Source organism: Sinocyclocheilus grahami, unplaced genomic scaffold (assembly GCF_001515645.1).
Source record: "Sinocyclocheilus grahami isolate Dianchi unplaced genomic scaffold, SAMN03320097.WGS_v1.1 scaffold121.1, whole genome shotgun sequence".
In the NCBI taxonomy this organism is placed as follows: domain Eukaryota; kingdom Metazoa; phylum Chordata; class Actinopteri; order Cypriniformes; family Cyprinidae; genus Sinocyclocheilus; species Sinocyclocheilus grahami.
In genome coordinates, this window is record NW_015505300.1 from 770,164 (window position 1) to 793,378 (window position 23,215).

The 23,215-nt window shown below is 36.9% G+C and overlaps 2 protein-coding genes across 3 annotated transcripts in view; one reads left to right on the top strand and one right to left on the bottom strand.

Moving 5' to 3' along the window:
* Nucleotides 1-3,544, top strand: part of LOC107589830 (CTD small phosphatase-like protein) — a 13,790-nt gene extending 10,246 nt beyond the window's left edge. For both annotated transcript variants that reach the window (XM_016278376.1, XM_016278377.1), the window contains 2 exons: nt 626-811; nt 1,637-3,544. In XM_016278376.1, coding sequence (XP_016133862.1) covers nt 626-811; nt 1,637-1,762 — 312 coding nt within the window. In that variant the 3' untranslated portion in view covers nt 1,763-3,544. The remainder of the gene's footprint in view (nt 1-625; nt 812-1,636) is intronic.
* Nucleotides 3,545-5,362: 1,818 nt separating this feature from the next.
* Nucleotides 5,363-21,778, bottom strand: LOC107589883 (1-phosphatidylinositol 4,5-bisphosphate phosphodiesterase delta-1-like). Its single transcript, XM_016278458.1, has 13 exons — nt 21,535-21,778; nt 17,915-18,073; nt 15,953-16,181; nt 15,732-15,861; nt 13,966-14,199; nt 12,558-12,710; nt 9,505-9,654; nt 9,217-9,376; nt 7,053-7,169; nt 6,696-6,874; nt 6,424-6,556; nt 6,191-6,340; nt 5,363-6,015 (listed from the first exon to the last, which is right to left on the bottom strand). Exons 1-13 carry the CDS (start codon nt 21,563-21,565, stop codon nt 5,924-5,926), a joined length of 1,917 nt encoding a protein of 638 aa, XP_016133944.1. The 5' UTR covers nt 21,566-21,778; the 3' UTR covers nt 5,363-5,923.
* Nucleotides 21,779-23,215: the final 1,437 nt, after the last annotated feature.

Consider the following 23,215-nt stretch of genomic DNA (forward strand, 5'->3'; position numbering starts at 1 on the left):
ACCTGCTCTGCTAATATCCCCCCCCCCTCTCTGTCTCTGTGTGGCCTGCGTTTGTTTTAGCCGCTAATGCATGGGTAAGTGTCTCTATGGCAACTGTGACTCTTCCAGAATGCGTGCCATGTACCAGTAGTTGCAGTCGCTGCTGCCTTCACCTTTGAAAGCTCACATTGTTTGAGTTTGGCCGCTTTTACGATACGCTGTGAAGTTTCATTTGTCGCTGTATCTGTAGCCGATGTCTCCGATGTGTTTTGTTCCTCTCATACCTGTTAGTGACACAATAGCTGTTGAGAATGTATGCGGCCCATTGTAGTTTAGATCACGTGGTTGCTTCCGTGTCTTATATCGAGAACATAATGGCTCATTGGCTTTAATAGCAAGCTTTCTTATTGACAGGCACATATCTGACTATGGTATGTAGGTTTCCTTGCAGTCCTCATTGTAGACATTTTCATTTGCATAGACATGGAAATAGTGTTACGTTGCTCTAGCAGCTTGCTTTTTTTCTCTGTTTTGTATTTGTTGCAGGGAGCAGCTGTATGATTCTACAGTGACTCGCCTGTTAAGCAGTTTGAAGATCCTCCTTGAACATTTTTGTAAGTGTCTGTTGTATCTGTGTGTGCTTCAGTATGCTGACCCGGTGGCTGATCTGCTGGACCAGTGGGGTGTGTTTCGGGTGCGACTCTTCCGGGAATCCTGCGTTTTCCACAGAGGGAACTACGTCAAAGACCTTAGTCGGCTCGGGAGAGAGCTCAGGAACGTCATCATCGTGGACAACTCCCCTGCTTCCTACATTTTCCATCCTGAAAATGCTGTGAGTTTTGATTGCTTGTGAAAGTCTAAACCAAATCGTAGTTTGGTTACTCTTGTGTTTATATAGTAGTGTTGGGGATTGAGTTGTGTTTAAAAAAAAAAAAAAAAAAAAACCAAAAATAGAGTTCGAAGAAAAAATTTCCCTTTATGGTGCTCTTGTGTTTATATAGTAGTGTTGGGGATTGAGTTGTGTTTAAAAAAAAAAAAAAAAAAAAAAACCTAAACATGACGTTCAGAGTTACGATTGACTCTTATGAGTCAGATTCTTTTAGCGAATCACAACCATACAGCAGAGCCACTGAAGTCTCCCAAATTATGCTTTTTAGTGAATCAAACAAAGTTTAAGATTAGTGTTTTTTTATTTTAGGCTTGAGTTAAATTGGTTAACATGGTTGAACTGGCTGTTCATATGACAATGTGTAGTTAAAAAAAAAAAAAAGTCATTAATGATAAAAAAACCAAACCAAGTCTTTACCACATTCACAAACCGCATTAATCTGCAGAGACAAATCACTACCAAAACAATGTTTCTTGGTTCCCATCCCTGTTCTTTTTGTTTTATTTGGTACCTACTTCAATTTCAGCAACAATTCACACTGTGTCCTAAACCGGTACAACTACACTCTGGCAACAATTTTTTCTTTTCATCACACTGAAAGTGAAAGTGCTGCACGGTGTGACAAAATACAGCAATATTTAATGTTCAATATACAGTTATGTGAAAGAAGATTGGAGACCAGTGACATTTCAGAACATGAATGAGATTATATAACCTGGTTATTAGACCATGTCAGGTCATAACTGTGTGTGTGTTTGTCTTGCGAAGGTTCCCGTGCAGTCGTGGTTTGATGACATGAATGACATGGAGCTCCTGGACCTGCTGCCTTTCTTTGAGGGACTGAGCAAAGAGGAGGACGTGTACGGGGTGCTGCAGAACCTGAGGGGCAGGTAGCAGTCTGAGCCGCAGTGCTCGGCGGTGAGGGGCCAGTGTGAGTCCTCCGAAGGAGCCGCTCCGCTCCCAGCTCCTCGCTCCTCGCTCCTCCCTCCTCCAGCCTGCAGTCCTCACCTCACCCATACCACCGACGCTCCCAACCAGGACATGCACAGTGACATAAACAGACTTTGAACATTTAATGGACACTCAAATATTTCTCTTTCGAAAAGTGCTTATGATAAACCAAAAAAAAAATCAACTACTACTTTTTCTTTCCCTTTTTTTAAATGAAATATCCAAGTCATAACCATTCTCTGAGGTGTTGCTATGCAGGTAGAAATCCGTATGGTTAAAGGACTGTGGGGTTTCCTCCGACCCAACAAAGTGCCTTTTTTGAATGTAATTTTTACTAGGAAAATTAACATTTTGTACACAACATATTTCCAGAGAACCTAATCTTTACAAGAATATATGCTTTAAAACAGAGGCAGGTCAGACTCTTTTTATAAAAGCACTGTTAAAGAGGCCAGAGATTTTTAATTATGTAAAGCTGGGTACACGTCTCCATCTTTGTTCTTCTTGTGCTCCTTTTATTTTAGATTTAGCTTTAGCTTGTGCCATTATATAGACCGAGACTATTATCTAGACTTGTATGTTTAGTTTGTTTTCTAAGAGGAAAGGAATGCATTTGCACTTGTTAGGTTACTCGTCTCCAATACCACAGCCTCTTTTGCCAACTAACCAAGAAGAAACAGTCTTAAACCGAAGATTGTATCGTGCCAATCGCTAATATTTGTCTCGCAATCTGATGCTGAAGTACGTTTTGTTTTCAGCAAACAGGCCTGACGCTAATATTGGTGCTGGAGACAAATGTTTGGACATTTCAAAAACAGAATTTTAGCCGCTAGTCTTTTTTGAAACTACGTTGATCTGAATGCCTTTGGTGAAGTAGTGTAGACACTGCAGTTGTTCCCCCCAGGTAGTGTTTTTAAGGGGAAGTGTCCTTTATGGAAACCAGGATGCACAATTGCAAATGTATCCCTTTTATCATTTTTAATTCTTTTCTGTTTGAGTCCTGAGTTATTGAGAATTGATACAGGTCCATCTTTATATTTTTAATTAGTTTCAACTTGTTTTACACCATACCCTGCTGCTGCTACCATTGTATACTACACTACAAAAGACCTCCCTGTAGTAGGGTACCAGCCCAGGGACTAGAGCACTGTGCAGCTTGTTCCAGAGCATCGTCCCAACGGGAGTACGGACGCAGTAGGCCCTTAAAGGGTTTGACTCTTGTCCTCTTGCTCTCCTGAAGAGCTAAGCAGAGCCCTTTTCTCCCAGTGAGATTCTGAGGGGGTTTGAAAGTGTTTGGTGCAAGCTGTGCAGAATCTCCATCACCGCAGTGCCTAAGATGAGAGGAGCAGTGGCGGGATGTCCCGATCTGCTGCTGGACTGGCAATAACCTCTCTCTCGTTCTCTCTCTGCCCAGAGTCCACCACGTCACAGTTTGGTCACTACACATTGTCCTTTTTTTGTTTTTCCCCTCAGTCTTTCATCGTCTACCTCTCTCTCTCTTCATCCTGTTCCGCGACGGAGAACGATTCATTCTCACGTTTATGATCTTCTGTCAGTATTTGAGATGTATGCTTATGTTAGCCCACACCTGCTGTTCTGCTTGTTGAAGTGCTGTACAGCCTCTTCAATCGTCGGATCTTTCAGACTGCCTGGATATTTGGCTTGCTATTATTTTTGATTCCTAGCTTTTCTTTCTAATTGTGAAACACAATACTTTTCACATTTGCAAATTTCACCTTTTTTCTCTGAACACGGTAGACTCTGGGTGATCTGACAGCATTGAAACACTATTGGTTTTGCTCACAGTTGATGTTGTTTGCTTCTGTTCTCCATGTGTTTTTCACGTTTAAACTGTCAGGTGCTGTTTTTAATACACAATGTTTTTGTGATGTCACTTAAATATCTCAAGTCTTCTTTTATATTTTTTTCAGTAAGCCATACAAGACACTTTAAAGCAGAGCTGTCCAAACTTGGTCCTGGAGGGCCGGTGTCCTGCAGAGTTTAGCTCCAACTTGCCTCAACACACCTGACTGGAAGTTTCTATGCCTAGTAAGAGCTTGATTAGCTGGTTCAGGTGTTTAATTGGGGTTGGAGCTAAACTCTGCAGGACACTATTGGTTTTGCTCACAGTTGATGTTGTTTGCTTCTGTTCTCCATGTGTTTTTCACGTTTAAACTGTCAGGTGCTGTTTTTAATACACAATGTTTTTGTGATGTCACTTAAATATCTCAAGTCTTCTTTTATATTTTTTTCAGTAAGCCATACAAGACACTTTAAAGCAGAGCTGTCCAAACTTGGTCCTGGAGGGCCGGTGTCCTGCAGAGTTTAGCTCCAACTTGCCTCAACACACCTGACTGGAAGTTTCTATGCCTAGTAAGAGCTTGATTAGCTGGTTCAGGTGTTTAATTGGGGTTGGAGCTAAACTCTGCAGGACACCGGCCCTCCAGGACCGAGTTTGGACAGCCCTGCTTTAAATGGTCCACAGATTGACTCGGGGGTTTGAAATCAGTTCAGTACAGTGTTGATGTTTGGATTATATTTCAAGCTGAATTGATTTCATGGTTGTCGTAAGTTTTCTTCCGGACTCTGACGTGTTATATTAAAGCACCTTTTTAAAAAACACGATGCCTTCTATTTGATTTCTTTTATATTGCAGTGTGCTGAAGTATCCTCAGGTTTTACCATTTCTCCTAAGCAAACGTCAGCTCTTGCAAGGTGTTTTAGCATATCTTAAGTGGTTGAGAGATTTTAGTTTACAGAATCAGCAGGCAAGTAATTGGGTTTTATGGTTATAAAGTTTGTCATGTTAAAACATTCTAATGTCATTTCTTCATTAGAAAATGTGTAAATGCTGGGAACAAAAAAGCTTTACAATTGCAGTACAAAGTCTGAGATTTAATAGAAATGCTTTAATTTCGCATTTGATTTTAATATTTTTAATTACATTTAAAATTAATTTACAAATGATCAGTATAGTGTTTTGAGATCAGTTTAATTTAAATGAATTTTGAATGTCTTAATGTGGTGTTTTCCTTTGATTTAATGGCAGCAGCTCAAGAGCTGCATGAACTCCACAAGTTTGTGTAAATCCTGATCATGTTCTTCAGCATGACTTGAGATGATTCAAAGAACAGACCACCCATACAAAGGAATCGCATGATCAATTTGCCAATTGGTCACCTACAAATAGTGCAGAATCTTAAATATTTCATATGTACTTTATCATAGCATGTTTTAAAAAGTTGGACATAATATGAAGTGATACTCTTTCAAATATGCATCAAATTCTTAAATCAGCTGCTGTTAAATAGGAAGTTGTGTGACGTTAAAGTAATGTGGTGGTTCTTCTGCTTTCATGTGGACTGGATGCCCACACTACTAGAGCTCACTCTTATGGCTTTGTAGATGTGAAACCAAAAAGTGTCTAAACTGCCAAATATGGCAGGACTGATCCTGATGTTTATTACAATTTCTTTATGCCACTTTTATCTGGTCGAAGCAATTACAGAAGAAAAAGAACTTAAACACTACAGTTTTGAATAACATTTATTTCGTCTTTACATAGATGTATACAGTTGGTAATGTTGTATCAGAATCACTGATTTTATGAGTATCAGCCAAAAATATGACAATTTAAGTACCTCATTTAATGACGACATAAATCAGATGTTGTATGTAACTACATAAAAGACAAAGATACAAACTCAAATGCAGGCTTTAAAACATGTATCTAGAGAAACTACCCAGAGGATGGAGTGGTTGTTTATTTGTAATTCCACCAAATTATTCCTCGCTAAATTCTGAATAACTAAAAACAGTGCTCAGTTTAACTAAGACTAAGGTTGACACTCAATATTAAGTCATCTATTTGGCATACTAAAATGTATAAATGTATTTTACAAATTGGAAAAAGTACAAAAAAAGGTTATGTGGGACCATCATATTGCACCTTCAGAAAAGTTGCTCTATTCCCACCATTTCTCATTTACCCATAAGAATCACTCAAGCTGCCTCATTTTTTCCGACCCTTTGAGACGTCTGCGCTGTTGAATATAGCCACATAAGATCATCTCCGATACAGTATAAAACCTGCACCATCATGTGTTATTCAGCATCCACAACCATGATGTGAACGAAAAGCCCAGCGGAGGAAAGGTGGTCTCCTTTCTTAGTGAGCAGTGGCACATGGTGATATCCTGTGGTATAACAAATACACCACTTACAATATGAACACAATACTATGGATTGTTTGCTTATGTGGCTATAGTAATATTTATCATGCATACTTAAGACAGCAACAGCAATTTTAAGTTTTTAATAAAAAAAAAAAAAGTCCCAAACAGAGATGAGCATGTATTACAACACACTAACCGTTCTTTAGGCAGTTGAAGGGAAGTGTGTACTGGCCAATGAATTCGTTGTTCGAACTGGAGTCGTAGTCCTCAATCAAAAAGCGCACAAGGGCTAGATCGGGCACACGCACATTAAACTGGAAGTTCTCATTCCACATGGGATTGAAGCCTTGAGAGACAACAGAGAGCGATTAGGCAACATCTTGATCTTGAGGAGAGTCCTGACAGAGCACATTTAGAGAGTTATTGTACCGTTATTCTCAATGTACTGCGTTTCCGCCACAGTCGTATCAGCTGGCACACCGTAGATCTGCACTTTCACAATGGGATCAACAATAGAGGACTCCCTTTTGCTCACTTTGGGTAACTGCTGGGCTGAGATTACCTATTAGACAAACAGAAACAGCAGCGCACATTTAACATGTAGCATTGTAACTGGAAAAGTCTCATTTAAAAAAAATAAATACATGCAACTGACATAAAGATACAGTCCATGTGCTAAAATAAAGGTGTAGATCCATTACCATCAGATGAAGACTCTTATTCTTTAACCACGGTCCCTTGGAGAGAGTGATGGGGTCAAATTTAGTGTCTTGGTCTCGTAGGAAAGAAGGCTTGAGGTTGTAACCGCTCTGTCCGTTTTGGAGAAAGAGCCCCTGATTCATATCCATCTCTGGGCAGGGTGTCTGGAAGTTGAGGGCCACTGGAGAAAAGGGAGATAAATCGGATCATTCCAATCAGGATCGGAGAAATCGTAAAGCTTTAAAATCAGTTTAGCAGTGAGACATTAACATCAACTTCCACTATGACTAGATTTGAATATACACATGCCTCATTAGTGTCAGTTGTATGGTGGGTATAAAAATTCACATCTTCGTTACCTATCTGACAGCCTGCATTCCACAGAGGCACAGGGTTATAGTTTGAGGAGTCCGTCCTCAGTCCTGCTGGATAAATCCGGCTGAGTTTGTCTGTATTGTGATGGATATAATCGTTTGCTGTGACAGAAAAATACAATTATTAGCTGAGGAATATGTCTGGGTAGTTGACAAATAGACAGGTTTCTGAAAAGGTCAAAATGTGCACAACCGTATACCATATATATACTTGGTATATACACCAAGGCTGCATTTTCTGCAAAATACATAAAAAAAGTAATATTGTGAAATATTATTTCAATCTTAAATATCAGTTTTCTATTTTTATACATTTTAAAGCATCATTACTCCAGTCTTCAGTGTCACAGGATCCTTCCAAAATTTGAATATGCTGATTTGGTGCTTAAGAAACATTTCTTATTATCATCAACAGTGTTAAAAATGCTTTAAAAAAGTGCAGCTTAATATTTTTATGGAAACTTTTGATAAATAGAAAGTTCAAAAGAACAGCTTTTATTTGAAATAGAAATTATTAAGGTCTTTCCTGTCAGTTTTGATCAATTTAAATGAATCTTTGCTGAATAAAACTATTATTATTATTTTTTAATAATCTTAGAGACTTCAAAACATTTGAACAGGAGTGTATATTGTTTTAGATGTTGTAACTGGCAACCACCTTTCAAGTTTCCCAAGTCTTTCACCACTTTTAATCAACATTTTGCCTTCCGTGTAAATGACCATATTTTACTTATTTTACTAAACGACGAAATTTGTATAGATTTGAAGAGATCATTTTTTATATTTTAATAGATAATTTTGTTTATGAATAAAATGTCTCTCTTTTTGCGGTCTAGTAAAGTGATGAATATATGAGAGAAAAATCTGAATGGCTCTTTTCCTTAGTCACCTGCTCGTTTCCATATTCAAAGTTGTGTGTCAAAGGTCTCCCTCAAGCAGAACCATCATCTGTGAGATTATGCACATTTCTGACTATTTCGCAGAGTAATGAATCTGTGCAGCTGAACAGAGTCCAGGGGACCGTTCTTCATACGTCGCTTATTACATCCGAGATGAAATGTCACATCCAAGATGATATCATCTCGCTAATCAGGATCTGGCTAATTCGGTTCTTTGAACGCACCTGTTGTTGATGATTAGTATGGCTGGATTGAGTTATCTGAGATAATTGCGCATTCATGTGTTGGTTTAAAAGGGGCTATGTATCGATACTCGAAACCACGATCAGCAATGCAGTGATTGGCTGGCGGCAAGACAATTATATAATTAAAAAAAGACACCTGACGGAAAAACTTCTGGTTTTCTGGTCAAAAGGTTTCTGGACTTTTATAAGGAAACAGCCAAGCGAACAAAACTACATTAATGTTATAATAGATCAATGAAATGTGCACAGTTTTTATTTTATAAAAATGTTTTACATGATTCCCAATTATTTATATTCACGATTTCTAATATTTTTACAGGCTTTACATTTTTATTTCAATGTAGTACTTAGCAATTCATTTAATTTTATATTTGAACAGATTTGTTACGTGACAGCATTATTTAAAGTTTCTTAAGGGTCAAGATCATGTTATCTGCATCTCCTGCGCTCCATCAAGCCACTCAGCTGTCATCACTCAAATTAATGCACGACTCTACATTATCTGTATAGCATGTGTGTAAGACTCGAACACAATTATGAAGTAATAATTTTATGACAAATAAATCTTTCAGGGAGTAAAACTGGCTGTGTCTATAGTATTAAAGACTACACAACATTATTATATTATCTTTAAATAATTTTTTTAAATGATTATTATTTTAAATTATTGTGCCTGGATTAGTAGGGTACTCTTGTAATAAAGTAGCGGTGGTAGCGGACAGATTTTAAATATCAATTCTGCTTAAAAAGATGCAATCTAATCCTGTTTACATGAAATAAGCCTGCTCCCGAGCAGGTTTAACTTTATGGACCTGTTGCTGACAGCAACAGGATGAGCAGGATGAGCTTCGAAGAACCAAACAATCCAAGATCATGCCAAATCATCAACAATCAAATCCAGCTAACAGAGTTAGCGACGTACGAAGAACGGGCCCCAAGTCTGCATCTCATAACATGTATTTATGCATTTCATAGCCTGTGTTGTGTCGGAGCATGACATCACACCTGCTTCCTCCGCCAGTTTCACAGCTTTTCCCTCTTTGAAGGAGGCCATCTCATAAAAGGACTGCTTGTCCCGGGAATCCTCAAAGCCACGGAAGTGGACACTTTTGCAGTAGATCACGATATCAGACAGCTCCTTCGCCAACTTCAGCAACTTGGTTTTCTGTTTTGGGTATGTGTAATTATAAAATAAAATAAATATAAATAACTTAATTAAAAAGAAATAAAGACTTTTTTTTCCTTCCATGGTCACATACATACGCAAAAAAGAGAGCACAGAAATCAGCTTACACTAGACTTCTTTTCCTGGTCTTCTTCGTCACCTTCATCATCTTCTTCCTCTGTTACACTGTCTTCCTCTGCTGTTTTGGACTCCTCTGAAAACATGTCCTCAAGTTTGTCTAGTCTTTTCCCTTTGACTATGAACCGGCCTTTGAGTTCCTAAATAATACACAACACAGCCATTAAATGTGAGCCTGCTGATTTTGCCATCAGCTCCTATTTACATTTATTCAATTAACAGATGCTTTTACCCAAATTACTCTATCCAATGAAAGTCATGCATGTTATTTTTGTGTTTTGCCTCGTTTTGCTGATTCCGTTTTCTTTTTTTTTTAATGCAATTATTTTACATAGGTAGCAGTTAAATGTGCATTTAACAACTAGTGTCACCAAAAGGAACTTACAGTCGTCTATGAAAAAATCAATTTCTCATATCTCGGCTTAATGGTGCAGAATACTATCAAATTTTAATATTTCTACATAGAGAAAATGCACAAAATCTGAAGAGCATATTTACTGCATATTGCTTTTGACATTTCGTTCTGTGTTTCTAACACAGCAGTTTTAAGAAGCTTTTGCTGTAACTGGAGAGCAGCAGTGTTTCTATTGTTGACTGTGACAGTGTCCAGGACAGGCCACACCTTGAATGAGGGGAATGGAAAACACGGTTATGTAAGCTATGATAATCACCCGCTCCCCAGCAGACAAAGCACTAGTCACCATAGTAATCCAATGCATGGTCTTTAAAAGCAGTTCACCACAAAACCATGATGAACCAACATCATCACGGAACTCTGTATTTGCTATTTCCTCATTTCATAGCTGTGCTGTATGTGAACATAATTGATGTGCTGACGGTGTCAGTCTTGTGTTTTTGAAGAGCTGGCATTTTAATTATTGGGATTGGTTGAAACAAAGAGAGTTTGAGATGCAGCGATGATTTTAAATAGAGAGCAGCTGTATAAATTCCAGACATTCCATACAGAATCCTGAAAGCATCTCCAGTTCAGACAGGCTGAAAAATTACCTTGGGTCTCACGTCTGAAGCCACAGCTACTGGATTAAATCAATCTCTATCTTTAAACATTTTAAGTAAATATTCAATTTGTAATTTAGATTACACAAATAAATGGCACATACTCCGGTGTGCATTTACTCCAAACAGACACCCTTTATTTTGGTTTATTACTCTGCTCACTAGAACCCTTCTAATCGGTCAATCAAGGCATTTTGCAGTCAAATATTTCTGAATTACGACCACTGAACATTGGTACTATATCAGTTATCATCTAATATATTTAGTTTTTATTTTTATTTTATCATTATCAGTATATACAGATGTTGAATTTTGTGTTTTTAAAGAATAACTTTTCAAATAGGTAATTTAATAATTTAATGTTAAATGCAATCATTCACTAGCATTACAATGATTGAGTTTAGTTTAAATTGTACTTTAGACAATAGTATAGAATTTTAATACCTGCCAATTTAAAGGGGTCATATGATGCGATTTCAAGTTTTCCTTTCTCTTTGGCGTGTTAATCATGCTGTGAATGAACTGAGAGATAAAGCACGCAGGGCCTTCTACGCCATCAAACGGCAATGTCCTATAGAGATCCCCATTAGAATTTGGCTGAAAATATTAGAATCAGTAATTGAGCCCATTGCCCTCTATGGCAGTGAGGTGTGGGGTCCACTGACAAATCCCAATCAAGATTTCACCAAATGGGAAAAACATCCGATTAAGACCCTGCATGCAGAACTCTGTAAAAATATATTACACGTGTACCAATTACTGTATTATATTACTTAGATGTACATTTTGCTTCTCTAAATCTGTCTAATCCCTTATTTTATTTTTACTTCTAGTTTATATACATACATTAGTAATTCATTTTGCACTACATGCTTAATATTTTTTATATATTATTATTGTTACTATTCTTTTTCTTTCTGTTAATACAACACATACCAGCTTCATCACTGTGTCTGTCACGCGACTCTGTTCCCCTTTCGGGCTGTCTTTACATTTATTTTGAAAGATGAAGCTCGCGATTATGGTAAGGGGCGTTACATTTCCGAAGAGTGCTTGCGGTGTTCAGCCAATCACAATGCACTGGGTCAGCTGGCCAATCAGAGCAGACTGCGCTTGTCGGAAGGAGGGACTTTGTAGAAAACGAAGCGTTTGAGAGAGGCGGGGCATAGAGGACCTACAATAATGTACAGTATTTGAAAAATAATGTGTTTTTTGAACATTGAAGCATGTCAACATATTCTGTTACACCAAATACACAAAATAATGATATTTAAAAAAGCATTATATGACCCCTTTAATATCTACCAACACTAATATCTGCCCATATTAGTGTGTGCGGATTTTTTTAAATTTTTATCTCTAATAAGATATTGAATCTTCAGTTCCAGGTATTGTTTGGTTGGTTAGTTGGTTGTATTTAAATTTATTGCCAAATCAGCTTCATTGGCTATTACATGGCAGATACAAATGAAACATTCAACAACATAATATCATAAATACAATATTTAAAACAACTCTGCTCAGACAAAAGATAAGATTAAGATACTTTTTCTTGGACCATGAATATGTCCTTGAAAGTTTTCCAGGTATTGTTATCAGCAACAAAATTCTAATTTTGGCTAATTGCATCAGCCAGAATGCTAATATAATTGCATCCCTACTATATATTTTGATCACCGTTCCTGGCAACCAATCTCCAACACTGTGCTAGTTTCATGTCTCTCATATTACTCCATTGTCTCTTTCTTCTTACATGATAAAAATAATTTCAACTTGATAATTCATGTCCATTGAATTTCTTATTTGCAATTGGGTGTGTAATAAGCAGGATAGCATACAATCAGTCAGTCTTTATTACAAAACAAACCCTCTTAGACTCGGTTTCCTGAGCGTCCTGTCAGGTTTATTTTCTATTTTATAATAACCAGATTAATGTACAGTATCCCTTACATAATCTTGCATCTGAATATGCCTGTATAACATGGCCAAGCGGATTACTGCGCCTTAACATCTAGCAATCACTAACCTCTGGGGAAGGAAGGCATGTGGGCATCTGATCTCCGAGGGGTTTGATGACCAGAGTGCTACCCAGGATGGAGATCAAGTGCTGAGCCATGATCTTCTGCTGCTCCACACTGCAGTGGTTCTCCAAAGACAGGATCACAGGATACTCGGTCGTCTGGTAAAAGTCAAAAACACATTGTTGACAAAGTACACCAGTAGGACAAGCTCTACAAGTCCCAAAACAAACAAAATCCATCACTAGATTATCTTGGCGAAAGGGGCATAGAGGACCTACAATAATGTACAGTATTTGAAAAAGAATGTGTTTTTTGAACATTGAAGCATGTCAGCATATTCTGTTACAACAAATACACAAAATAATGATATTTAAAAAAGCATCATATGACCCCTTTAATATCTGCCGATATTAGTGTGTGCGGATTTTTCTTTATTTTTATCTCTAATAAGATATTGAATCTTCAGTTCCAGGTATTGTTTGGTTGGTTAGTTGGTTGTATTTAAATTTATTGCCAAATCAGCTTCATTGGCTATTACATGGCAGATACAAATGAAACATTCAACAACATATCATCATAAATACAATATTTTTAAAAACTCTGCTCAGACAAAAGACAAGATTAAGATACTTTTTCTGGGTCCATGAATAAGTCCTTGAAAGTTTTCCAGGTATTGTTATCAGCAACATAATTCTAATTTTGGCTAATTGCATCAGCCAGAATGCTAATATAATTGCATCCCTACTATATATTTTGATCACCGTTCCAGGCAACCAATCTCCAACACTGTGGTAGTTTCATGTCTCTCATATTACTCCATTGTCTATTTCTTCTTACATGATAAAAATAATTTCAACTTGATAATTCATGTCCATTGAATTTCTTATTTGCAATTGGGTGTGTAATAAGCAGGATAGCATACAATCAGTCAGTCTTTATTACAAAACAAACCCTCTTAGACTCGGTTTCCTGAGCACCCGGTCAGGTTTATTTTCTATTTTATAATAACCAGATTAATGTACAGTATCCCTTACATAATCTTGCATCTGAATATGCCTGTATAACATGGCCAAGCGGATTACTGCGCCTTAACATCTAGCAATCACTAACCTCTGGGGAAGGAAGGCATGTGGGCATCTGATCTCCGAGGGGTTTGGTATTTCTGTGAAGGCAAAGCTGAATTTTCAGCAGCCATTACTCCAGTGTCACATGATCCTTCAGAAAGCATTCATAATATGCTGATTTGATGCTCAAGATAACATTTCTTCTTATTATTAATGTTAAAAACGTAAATGCTTAATATTTTCGTGGAAACCGAGATACTCTTATCAAGACTCTTTGATGAATAGAAAGTTCAAAAGCACAGAGCATATTTTGTAACATTTAAAACATCTTTACTGTCTATTCTGAGGCATTACCATTTTCATCAAGCTCATATTTCTCAATAAGCTGAAGGGCATCATTCTGAGACGCGTCCTCTCTCTGTTCGTTCAACAGGAAGTTCAGCAGGTCAGCGGCGCTCATAAGACCGTCTGTCTTTGCATACTCTCCATAGATGACCTCAATCTCCTCTCTTTGTGTCAGGATTTCATAGAAATGCTCGATCTCCTTGCCCTCTAGGAATCCGCACTTTGACTTGTCACATTTCTGAAAGAGACGAAACTGGTGTTTCTAGTCAAGTTATTTCTTGTGTAGGTAACACTTTATAATACTGTTCCATTTGTTAGGATTAGTTAACATGAATTTAGTAATCTTAGTTAATGTTGATTTCAACATTTACTAACATATTAATAAAATCAAAAGTTGTAACTGTTAATAAGGTTTAAAGGGGTCATATGACGCTATTTTAAAGATCATTATTTTGTGTATTTGGTGTAACAGAATATGCTGACATGCTTTAATGTTCAAAAAACACATTATTTTTCAAATACTGTACATTATTGTAGGTCCTCTATGCCCTGCCTCTCTCAAACACGTCGTTTTCAACAAAGCTCCCACCTTTGATTGGCCAGCTGACCCAGAGCATTGTGATTGGCCGAACACCACAAGCATGCGTCGGAAATGTAACCCCCCTTACCTAGGGGTGTGCGATATATATCGTCTGCGATAATATCATAATTGTTGTTTTAACGATGTGCGATTTGACATTATCGCGTATTTTGCAAAAACCATTCAAAACATCCCTACAGAGCGCACGCATAGATTAAGTGAAGTCTAGACTAGTGCGTGCGCGCATTTAGTGTGTTTTCTTTCACTGCATGATTCAGTCTATTAAAATGCATTTAGAATGATCACAAATTCAAGACATGGCAGAAAATTTATATATTTTTACCACTTCATATAGTTATTCAATTTCACACGAAGAGTGCCGTTTTTCTCCAAAAATTACCATGATTACAAATGTGACATTGAATTCAATAAACAATAAGTTAATTAAGAGACTTACGTTTTAGACACAATATTGTTTGTTTTTGCTCTATTTCGCCAACAAAAATCATTCCGAATACAGCCACAGTGCTGTTTTGTGTCTCTGAGCAACATGACGGTGTTTCGTTCTTGAATGAATCAACCGTTTAAATGATTCGTTTCAATCGCAATGACTCACTTATTAACAGTAATCTGCTGCCACCTGCTGGCGGTTTTAATTTCAAATTTCAGCTTTTTCTTTCTTTTCTTTTCTTTTTTTTTTCTCCTTGTTTTAAATCATCATCAACACTACTGCTGTTCCTGAAACCACGCCTTCTTTCTTTGCGTGCACATTTGGGCGGCATTATGCTAATATTTCCACATAGTGATGTAGATATGTGGGGGCATGTTAGAACGAGCCATTTTAGGAGGGCGTGGCTGACTCTTAACTTTTATAAAGAATATTTCTTTGGATTTGAGACTTTAGTCTTTGCAACTTTACAGATCTTCTTTATGCACCAAGAGCTTGTAACACTCCAAAGAGAAAGGAAAAATTGAAAATCGCATCATATGACCCCTTTTATGGATCTGTGCTAAAATGAACTAACATTGAAGATTTTTATTTTTATTAACTTAAAGTTTAATAAATACTGTATAAAATGTATTGCTCATTGTTAGTTAATGCATGAATGAGATGTACCTGTAGCACTGAGAGAACAACATTATAGATGGGTAAACTAGGTTAGATTCCTGCATAATTACAGAAATATTACCTGAAAGAGCATTTCAGCATAGTCTTCATCCACCTCAATGTTGATGTCTCGTAGAAAGCTCTTCAGCTCTTTCTGACTGATCTTGTCATCAAAGTTTTTATCTGCTTTGCGCATACAGCTGTAGATCCAGCTAGAACTCTGATGTAAGGACAATTAGCAAGAGATTTGAAAGAATAATGCTCGAAATGCACCTCAAAATCACAGGCGTTTGAAAAGGATACTGCTCTGTTTTCTTCTGCGGAGTGAGGTTCTTTATATTTGAGATGACTTTCTCCAAACCACCAACCCACTTCTTGGCTTCTTGCTCAGAGCTGGCGATCAGGTCCAGGCCCTTCTGTTGGCTCTTAAACAAGATGGAGAACGCTCGACCCTCCACAGACTCCTCTGTGTATTTCCTCAAACCGTCCGTCTGCCGACCTGTTCGTACCTCCTCAATGTCCTCAACAGAGACTGAGTGAGAGAAAGAAACATGATCACAACTGTACTTTATAAAATGAAATGAAATGAATACAGAAAATATATAATGGAGTAATGTGTAACAATGTGGGTCCCACTGATCCTGATCATATATTTTGGATGTTTTAAATACTTTTTTTTTTTTTTTGTGATTCACTGATGTCAATTTTTTAAACTGCAAAAATGTTGTTAATCAGGATCTCAATTTTATTTTCTGATAAAGAAAATATGTATGTTTAAAGTGATTTATGCTTAAACAAGTAAAAATAAACTGCAAGACAAGACATTTCCTCAAAGCAAGTTTTCCCCCCCTAGTTTCTAGTAGGGCTTGCTGTTAAACGCTGGATCACAGTAATATGCATATGGAAATTCTATGTAGAAGAGGTCATGCATAATAAAATAGCACTGTAAGCTTGATTTTAGACATTTGCATAAAAATATACATAAATTTTAAACATGGCCCCAGGCTTATGTTTTACAGCACCAGTCACAAAATGACAATATAACTTTAATGTGCTGTAGTAAAACACACAACTTGTACACAAATACATAATTTGGTGAAACATTTGTTTCATCAATAGCCCTTTTAGTTAGTTACACTTATAAATGATATACAAATCTTTTTGGCAGTGCTTTAAAGCATTTAACAAAGGCACCGTTCAGAAATTTGGGATCAGTAAGATTTTATGTTTTTGAAAGTCTCTTATGCTCACCAAGGCTGCAATAATTTGATTAAAAATATGATATATGAACAGTAATATGAAATTTTATGACAATTTCAAATAACGTTTCTTTTTTTGATATATTTTAAAATGTAATTTGTTCCTGCAAACTGTCAGCAGTCATTACTCCAGTCTTCAGTGCCACATGATCCTTCAGAAATCATTTTAATATGCTGATTTGACGCTCTAAAAACATTTATTATTATCACTATCAATGCTGAACACAACTGTGTTACTAAATGTGACCCTGGACCACAAAACCAGTCTTAAGTGTCAATTTTTCAAAATTGAGATTTATACATCATACATTATTCATACTGAAAGCTGAATAAATAAGCATTCCATTGATGTATGGTTTGTTAGGATAGGTTTTGTGGTCCAGGGTCACAAATATGTTTTGTGGATACTGTAATACATTTTAGGACTCTTTGATTAATAGAAGACCAAAATGAAAACATTTATCTGAAACAGAAATCTTTACTACCATTTTTGATAATTTTAATGCATCCTTGCCGAATAAAAGTATTAATTCCATTCTTGTCTCAGAAAGATTTGCCAATAGTTCAACAAATCACAAGTAATGTCTTTAAAGTACTGCAAATATAGGCCTATCAAGATTTTTGAACCACACTCAGTGAACATCGGCTTCAGTTCAATTGATTTTGTTGGCGCAAAACTGATAATAGTATCCAACATGGTTAAAATGATTTTACTATTGAAAAAAGAAAGAGAATTTTACTGTCACAGACTTTAATGCTATACTGCCTGTAATAACATATGACACAACTTCATTTAGTCTTTATGCATTCATTTTACCCTTAAAAATGTGGATTTGCTATTAATCCAATATAGGAAGGAAGTGCTATAGTAACTTCTCTGAGAGACACTTTTTACCATTCATTCAAACAAACAAAACACATTGTGGGTCAGTCCAGGACACGAGCACACATGCAAAGAAAGGGCTGACTCCGACACACCCCTGTGCACATCCCTTTTGGGACTCACATGTCTGTTTGGACTTCAGGGTCTTTTTAGATTCATGCCACAATGTCTTGCAGTCCTCCTGGAGTTTGTAGTAGCGTGTCTTTTTCCATGACCCCGAACGGACTTTCAAAAGATCTCCACCATTCATCAGGAACTGCAGGTCCTTGTCACCCTCCAAACCTGTGGGGAGGACAAGAGCAAGACCGCTCACATAGCCATTCTTTCAAAGCTCATTCTAAAAGACAGATTTGTGGGGTTTTTCCCCACATCACAACATCCTTTTTATGAAGGCAGAACAAACAAAAGGATTGTATTGTCCCTCTGTGGTCCAATTGAGGAAGGAACCCAACCATTTATGAGTCCAGCTGCTGAGGAAGAAAACGCGGCTTAAACTTTTATGTAAAACACAAAAGACTCTGCCTAAAAGACTTGAACACATACTGCAGACACCTGACACCAACCAGGACCAGCTTTTAGGTCACAAATGAATTATTTACAAAGGCGTGGTGTGTATTAATGAGTACTTTAAACACAACCATGAATCAATAGGTGTGATGTGTTCTTGCTCTATTTACTATAATAGCTCCCTACTTACACTGTATTCTAGATAGGCAAGTTACAAAAGGGAAAAATAATTTCCTCGTTGCTAGATATCCTTCGAGATGGTGTGTGTCAATGAACTGCATACATAATATGACCAACTGAATGCCAGTGTAAAGGCAAGTATGAAAGGTCAGGTTCTCAGATTACACATAAGATTATTGTTATATTTATTGTCCTACCTAGACGTTTCAAGTTGTTGCTCACTGTTGTTTTGATCTGCGCGCGGTATAAGGACTCTTGAGACTTGGTCCGCACTGGCTGTCTTCGTACACACTGCATATTGTGAATATTCCGCAACAGAAATCAAAACTGCTTCTGAATAAGCGAGCCGCAAACATATCCCAATGACCTGCTGCGTCTTAACGTTACTCACTTGTCCGCGGACTCGGGGCGTGTACTAATTCAAAGTTCATCCCTAGAAAACACTAGTGATACGTGATCTCATCGAGTGGCTATATTTGTTAGTGAATTCAAACAACACGTCAATAACGTTGATTTAAATAAATATTTAATAAGTATACTTATTAAAATTATACTTGAGACGACAAGAACGAATACTACACGCGTGACAGCTGCTGAAATACCTGTTGGGCTTCGGCGTGTCTTTCTGTGCAGAGGCAATGGCGCCATCTAGTGGCTGCATTTGCCAATCCAAAACACAGCAGCCACACTCCAGACCTCATCCCATAATCTCCGGTGGATTTATGTTAAAGGGATAGTTCACCTAAAAATAAAAATTCTGTCATCATTTACTCACCCTCAAGTAGTTTCAAACCTGTATGAATGTCTTTGTTCTGCAGAACACAAAGGAAGATATTCTGAAGAAAGTGGGAAACGGAGCAGTTCTGGGGCACTATTGACCTCCATAGAATTTTTTTCTCCTACTATGGAAGTCAATGGTGCCCCAAAACAGCCTGGTTACAAACTTTCTTCAAAATATCTCCCTTTCTGTTCGGCAGAACAAAGAAATGTATACGGGTTTGGAACTACTTGAAGGTGAGTAAATGATGACAGAATTGTCATTTTTGGGTGAACTATCCCTTTAACCCTAGATATGCTGTTCTATGACCGTTTCAGAATTATACAGGGTTAATGTGGTTAATGCTTCACTGGTGGCATTTGGCATAGTCTATTAAACCAAGTGAGAACTCAAATATTCCACTCAAATATTATTTTACATACATGTTAATATAAGGTAGACATACTCTGTGAAGAGCATTTTATTCAGAGTGGTGTTTTTGTACTGCAATGTCAATATAAAAATTTCTATTTTTTGAGGTGTTGTTTAAATGTATAGGGCCAGGCCAATGATATTTTTGTTAAAACTAAAACCCATTAAAAATAGTTTATCAATTGAAAATAAACAAATAAATAAAATTAAATATAAAATGAGAATAACTTGAAACATTGGCATCTAAATGTAATCTGAAGTGTAATCTTGGCTTCTAACTTGGCATCTTCAAGTTTAAATTAAAATAAAACCTAAACTAAAATTCACAAGAAAACTGAAAATATAAAAAATAAAAGCCGTTTCAAAATATGAATAAATATTACAAAAGTATATAAATAATGCTAAAATAAAACAGATAAAGGGCATGTTAATTCAAGTGGCTTTGATGTTTAATTTATACACATTTTTAACTTCATTCTGCATTTCTATGCCTAGCTTTCTTTTATGCATATAAAGTTCTGGCCTAACTGTCTTTTGTCGACATTGCATTATGTTTGTTTCAGATTCATAAAAAGTGGCTTTGATGTTTAATTTATACACATTTTTAACTTCATTCTGCATTTCTGTGCCTAGCTTTCACTGTAAACTTTTGAAGTTGCACAACAGCACTTTTATGCATATAAAGTTCTGGCCTAACTGTCTTTTGTCGACATTGCATTATGTTTGTTTCAGATTCATAAAGGTATGTATGTACAGAATGATAGCTTTCTGTTAAAGAAAGCAAACACTTGCAGTGGGGTTCTATGAAATTATTATTATTTTTTTTTAATATTAAGACAATTTGTAGTGGGTCTATCTGTCCCCACAAACCCTTGGGCTGCTTCCTGCTGCCATTTCAGTGGACAGTTAGATCCTATTCATATCCGTCTGGATGAGAGAGATACTGGAGATTCAGGAGGTGTGTACACAACAAGCACGCAGTCATTTAGATGTCTTTTTAGAACCCAAACGTAGGTCACGTTTACTGTTGCATCTTATCACCTTCTGGGGGAAAAACCCCCTGCATAAACTCAATATTAAAAAAAAAAAGAAAAAAAAAGAGGTTTCTCTTTTTAAGAATATTTGTGTAACCTTATTTCTAAAACTGTGATCTGTTGAAAAACACCGTAAAATGAGTTAAGCCTTGGTTTAAAGAAGCGAGTAAACCCATCATTTGACAGACGTTTCAGGCAGAGGAACTAAAGTAATGAAAGGGATGTTATGTGAGACAGTCGACGGAATGTTGCTCCAGGCTACTGACACCTCTCCTGTGCCCCATCCTAGTCTAGTAGGTTATTATATTGCTGCAAAATTGGAGCACTGTAAGAGATGAACAACACCCAACAAATGACAATACAAAGTTGCTAAGGGTGTGGCAGCCATATTATGTCCTCCAACTCAATTTATACTATACACCACCCATTCATGCGTTCATCATACGACATCCACAGAAATAGCTGGCTGAAGACAAAGAATGTGTGATTTTCAAACTTAGTGCACAAGTTAAATCCAATATATAATATATGACATAAAAATAAACTTGGTTTATCTTCGGTTGCCCTCTCCATTGTTTGCAACATCGACATTTAAATGAAATATTTCATAAACCAGTGCGAGGATTCATGCTGGGTAATGGTTAAGATTCAGTTGCGCGTGGCTGAAACTCAAGAGCGCGTGCAGCTTTAGTGAACAGGTCTGAACGTTCACTGCTCTCAAACGGAGCTTTCAAAAGTTCGTCGAGTGACTTTTGTGACACGCGCAAGCATTTCGGAATCATTTTAATACAGTTGCAGTTCATTTTAATGAAGTGTTTTCATTCAACACTTACATTGTTTCTCAGCAATGCCGTTGGAATCCATTTCTCGTAAATGCAGCAGACTGTTATATCCTTCTCGTGCACAATATGTCCAATATTCTCGACTCGAGTAGTTCACACGCAAAAAGAAACAACATAAAACTTCGCAGTCCCGCTGACGCAAAACAGACGAAACTGAGAGCTGCTCTATTCCTCCAACCTTCTCGGCACAGGTAGAGATTACCTGCCTGTGGCTGCTATCGTCTCAGTAAAAGGTATCTCATGATGAGCCACGCCCACTGATCGCTTCAGCATCTTATAACGGCATGCTGTGCTTTCAGTTGCCTATAGGGGTCATGATAAATTATGCTCAAATACTAAAGCAAATCCAGATTGAGTTTGAATGTTTGGTTTGTTTTATTCTGGAGAAGCAGTTCTCAAAATTCCACTACGTGCTGCACCTGTAATTAGAGCTGTAGACACCGGTCAATGTCAGCTGAAAGAAAACTATGCTCTATTAGTGTATTGAATCTGCCAGGCAGCACTAATAACTCTGGAAAGCAGTGAACTGGTCATATGGGTAACTATTGTTTAACTTTTTCTTTCTTTTCCTGAGTTATATAACAAAGAAATGCATAGGCAGTTGTTTAAAGTGATACAAAGAGAAAGGGTGCATTACTGTGTGGGGTTACTTTCGATTTGATATATAGAATTTTTAAGGCTATGCACCTTACTGGAAAGCAGTGAACTGGTCATATGGGTAACTATTGTTTAACTTTTTCTTTCTTTTCCTGAGTCATATAACAGATGCATAGGCAGTTGTTTAAAGTGATACAAAGAGAAAGGGTGCATTACTGTGTGGGGTTACTTTCGATTTGATATATAGAATTTTTAAGGCTATGCACCTTAAAGGGATAGTTCAACCAACAATGAAAATGAACCCAAGATTTACTCACCCTCAAGCCATTCTAGGTGTATATGACTTTCTTCTCTCAGACAAATACAATTGGAGTAGTTATATTAAGAAAATGTTGAGATTTTGAATTTCAATTAAGTGCATCCATTCATCATAAAAAGTACTCCACACGGGGTTTAATAAATAACATATATTATGCCAACATCCTACTTCATCCGCTGGAACGCCACTCTCTCAGGTACGTGCGTAAAACAGTTAACGGAAGCCGGAGATTACAGTTTATGAAGTTTTAAATATGGATCTTTTTCTTACACAATCGCATCAATTTGCTTCAGAAGACCTTTATTAATATAACTGCGATTGTATTCGTCTGAAAGAAGAAAGTCATATACACCTAGGATGGCTTGAGGGTGAGTAAATCAAGGTGTAATTTTCATTTTTGGGTGAACTATCCCTCTAAAAACTTTTTCATTGCATGACAATAATGATAATGAACATGCAAAACAGTGTGTTATATATATATATATATATATATATATATAAACTACAAAATATCTTACATAATGGAAGATAAGGTCAAGATGTTAGTAATGAGATTTATGAATGCAATTATCTGTTGTTTTTTTGTTTTTGTTTTGTTTTTTAGTTTTTGCTGCTACCATCTGCTATTACAGAAAAAAAACACTCAAACAGTTGAATTTCTCAAACAGTGAATCTCTTCACTTCAAACAGGCTTATGAAAACTAGAACACATATTCATGTGTTCTTGGGCCGCTTCCTAATTGTGTTGGTTATCAT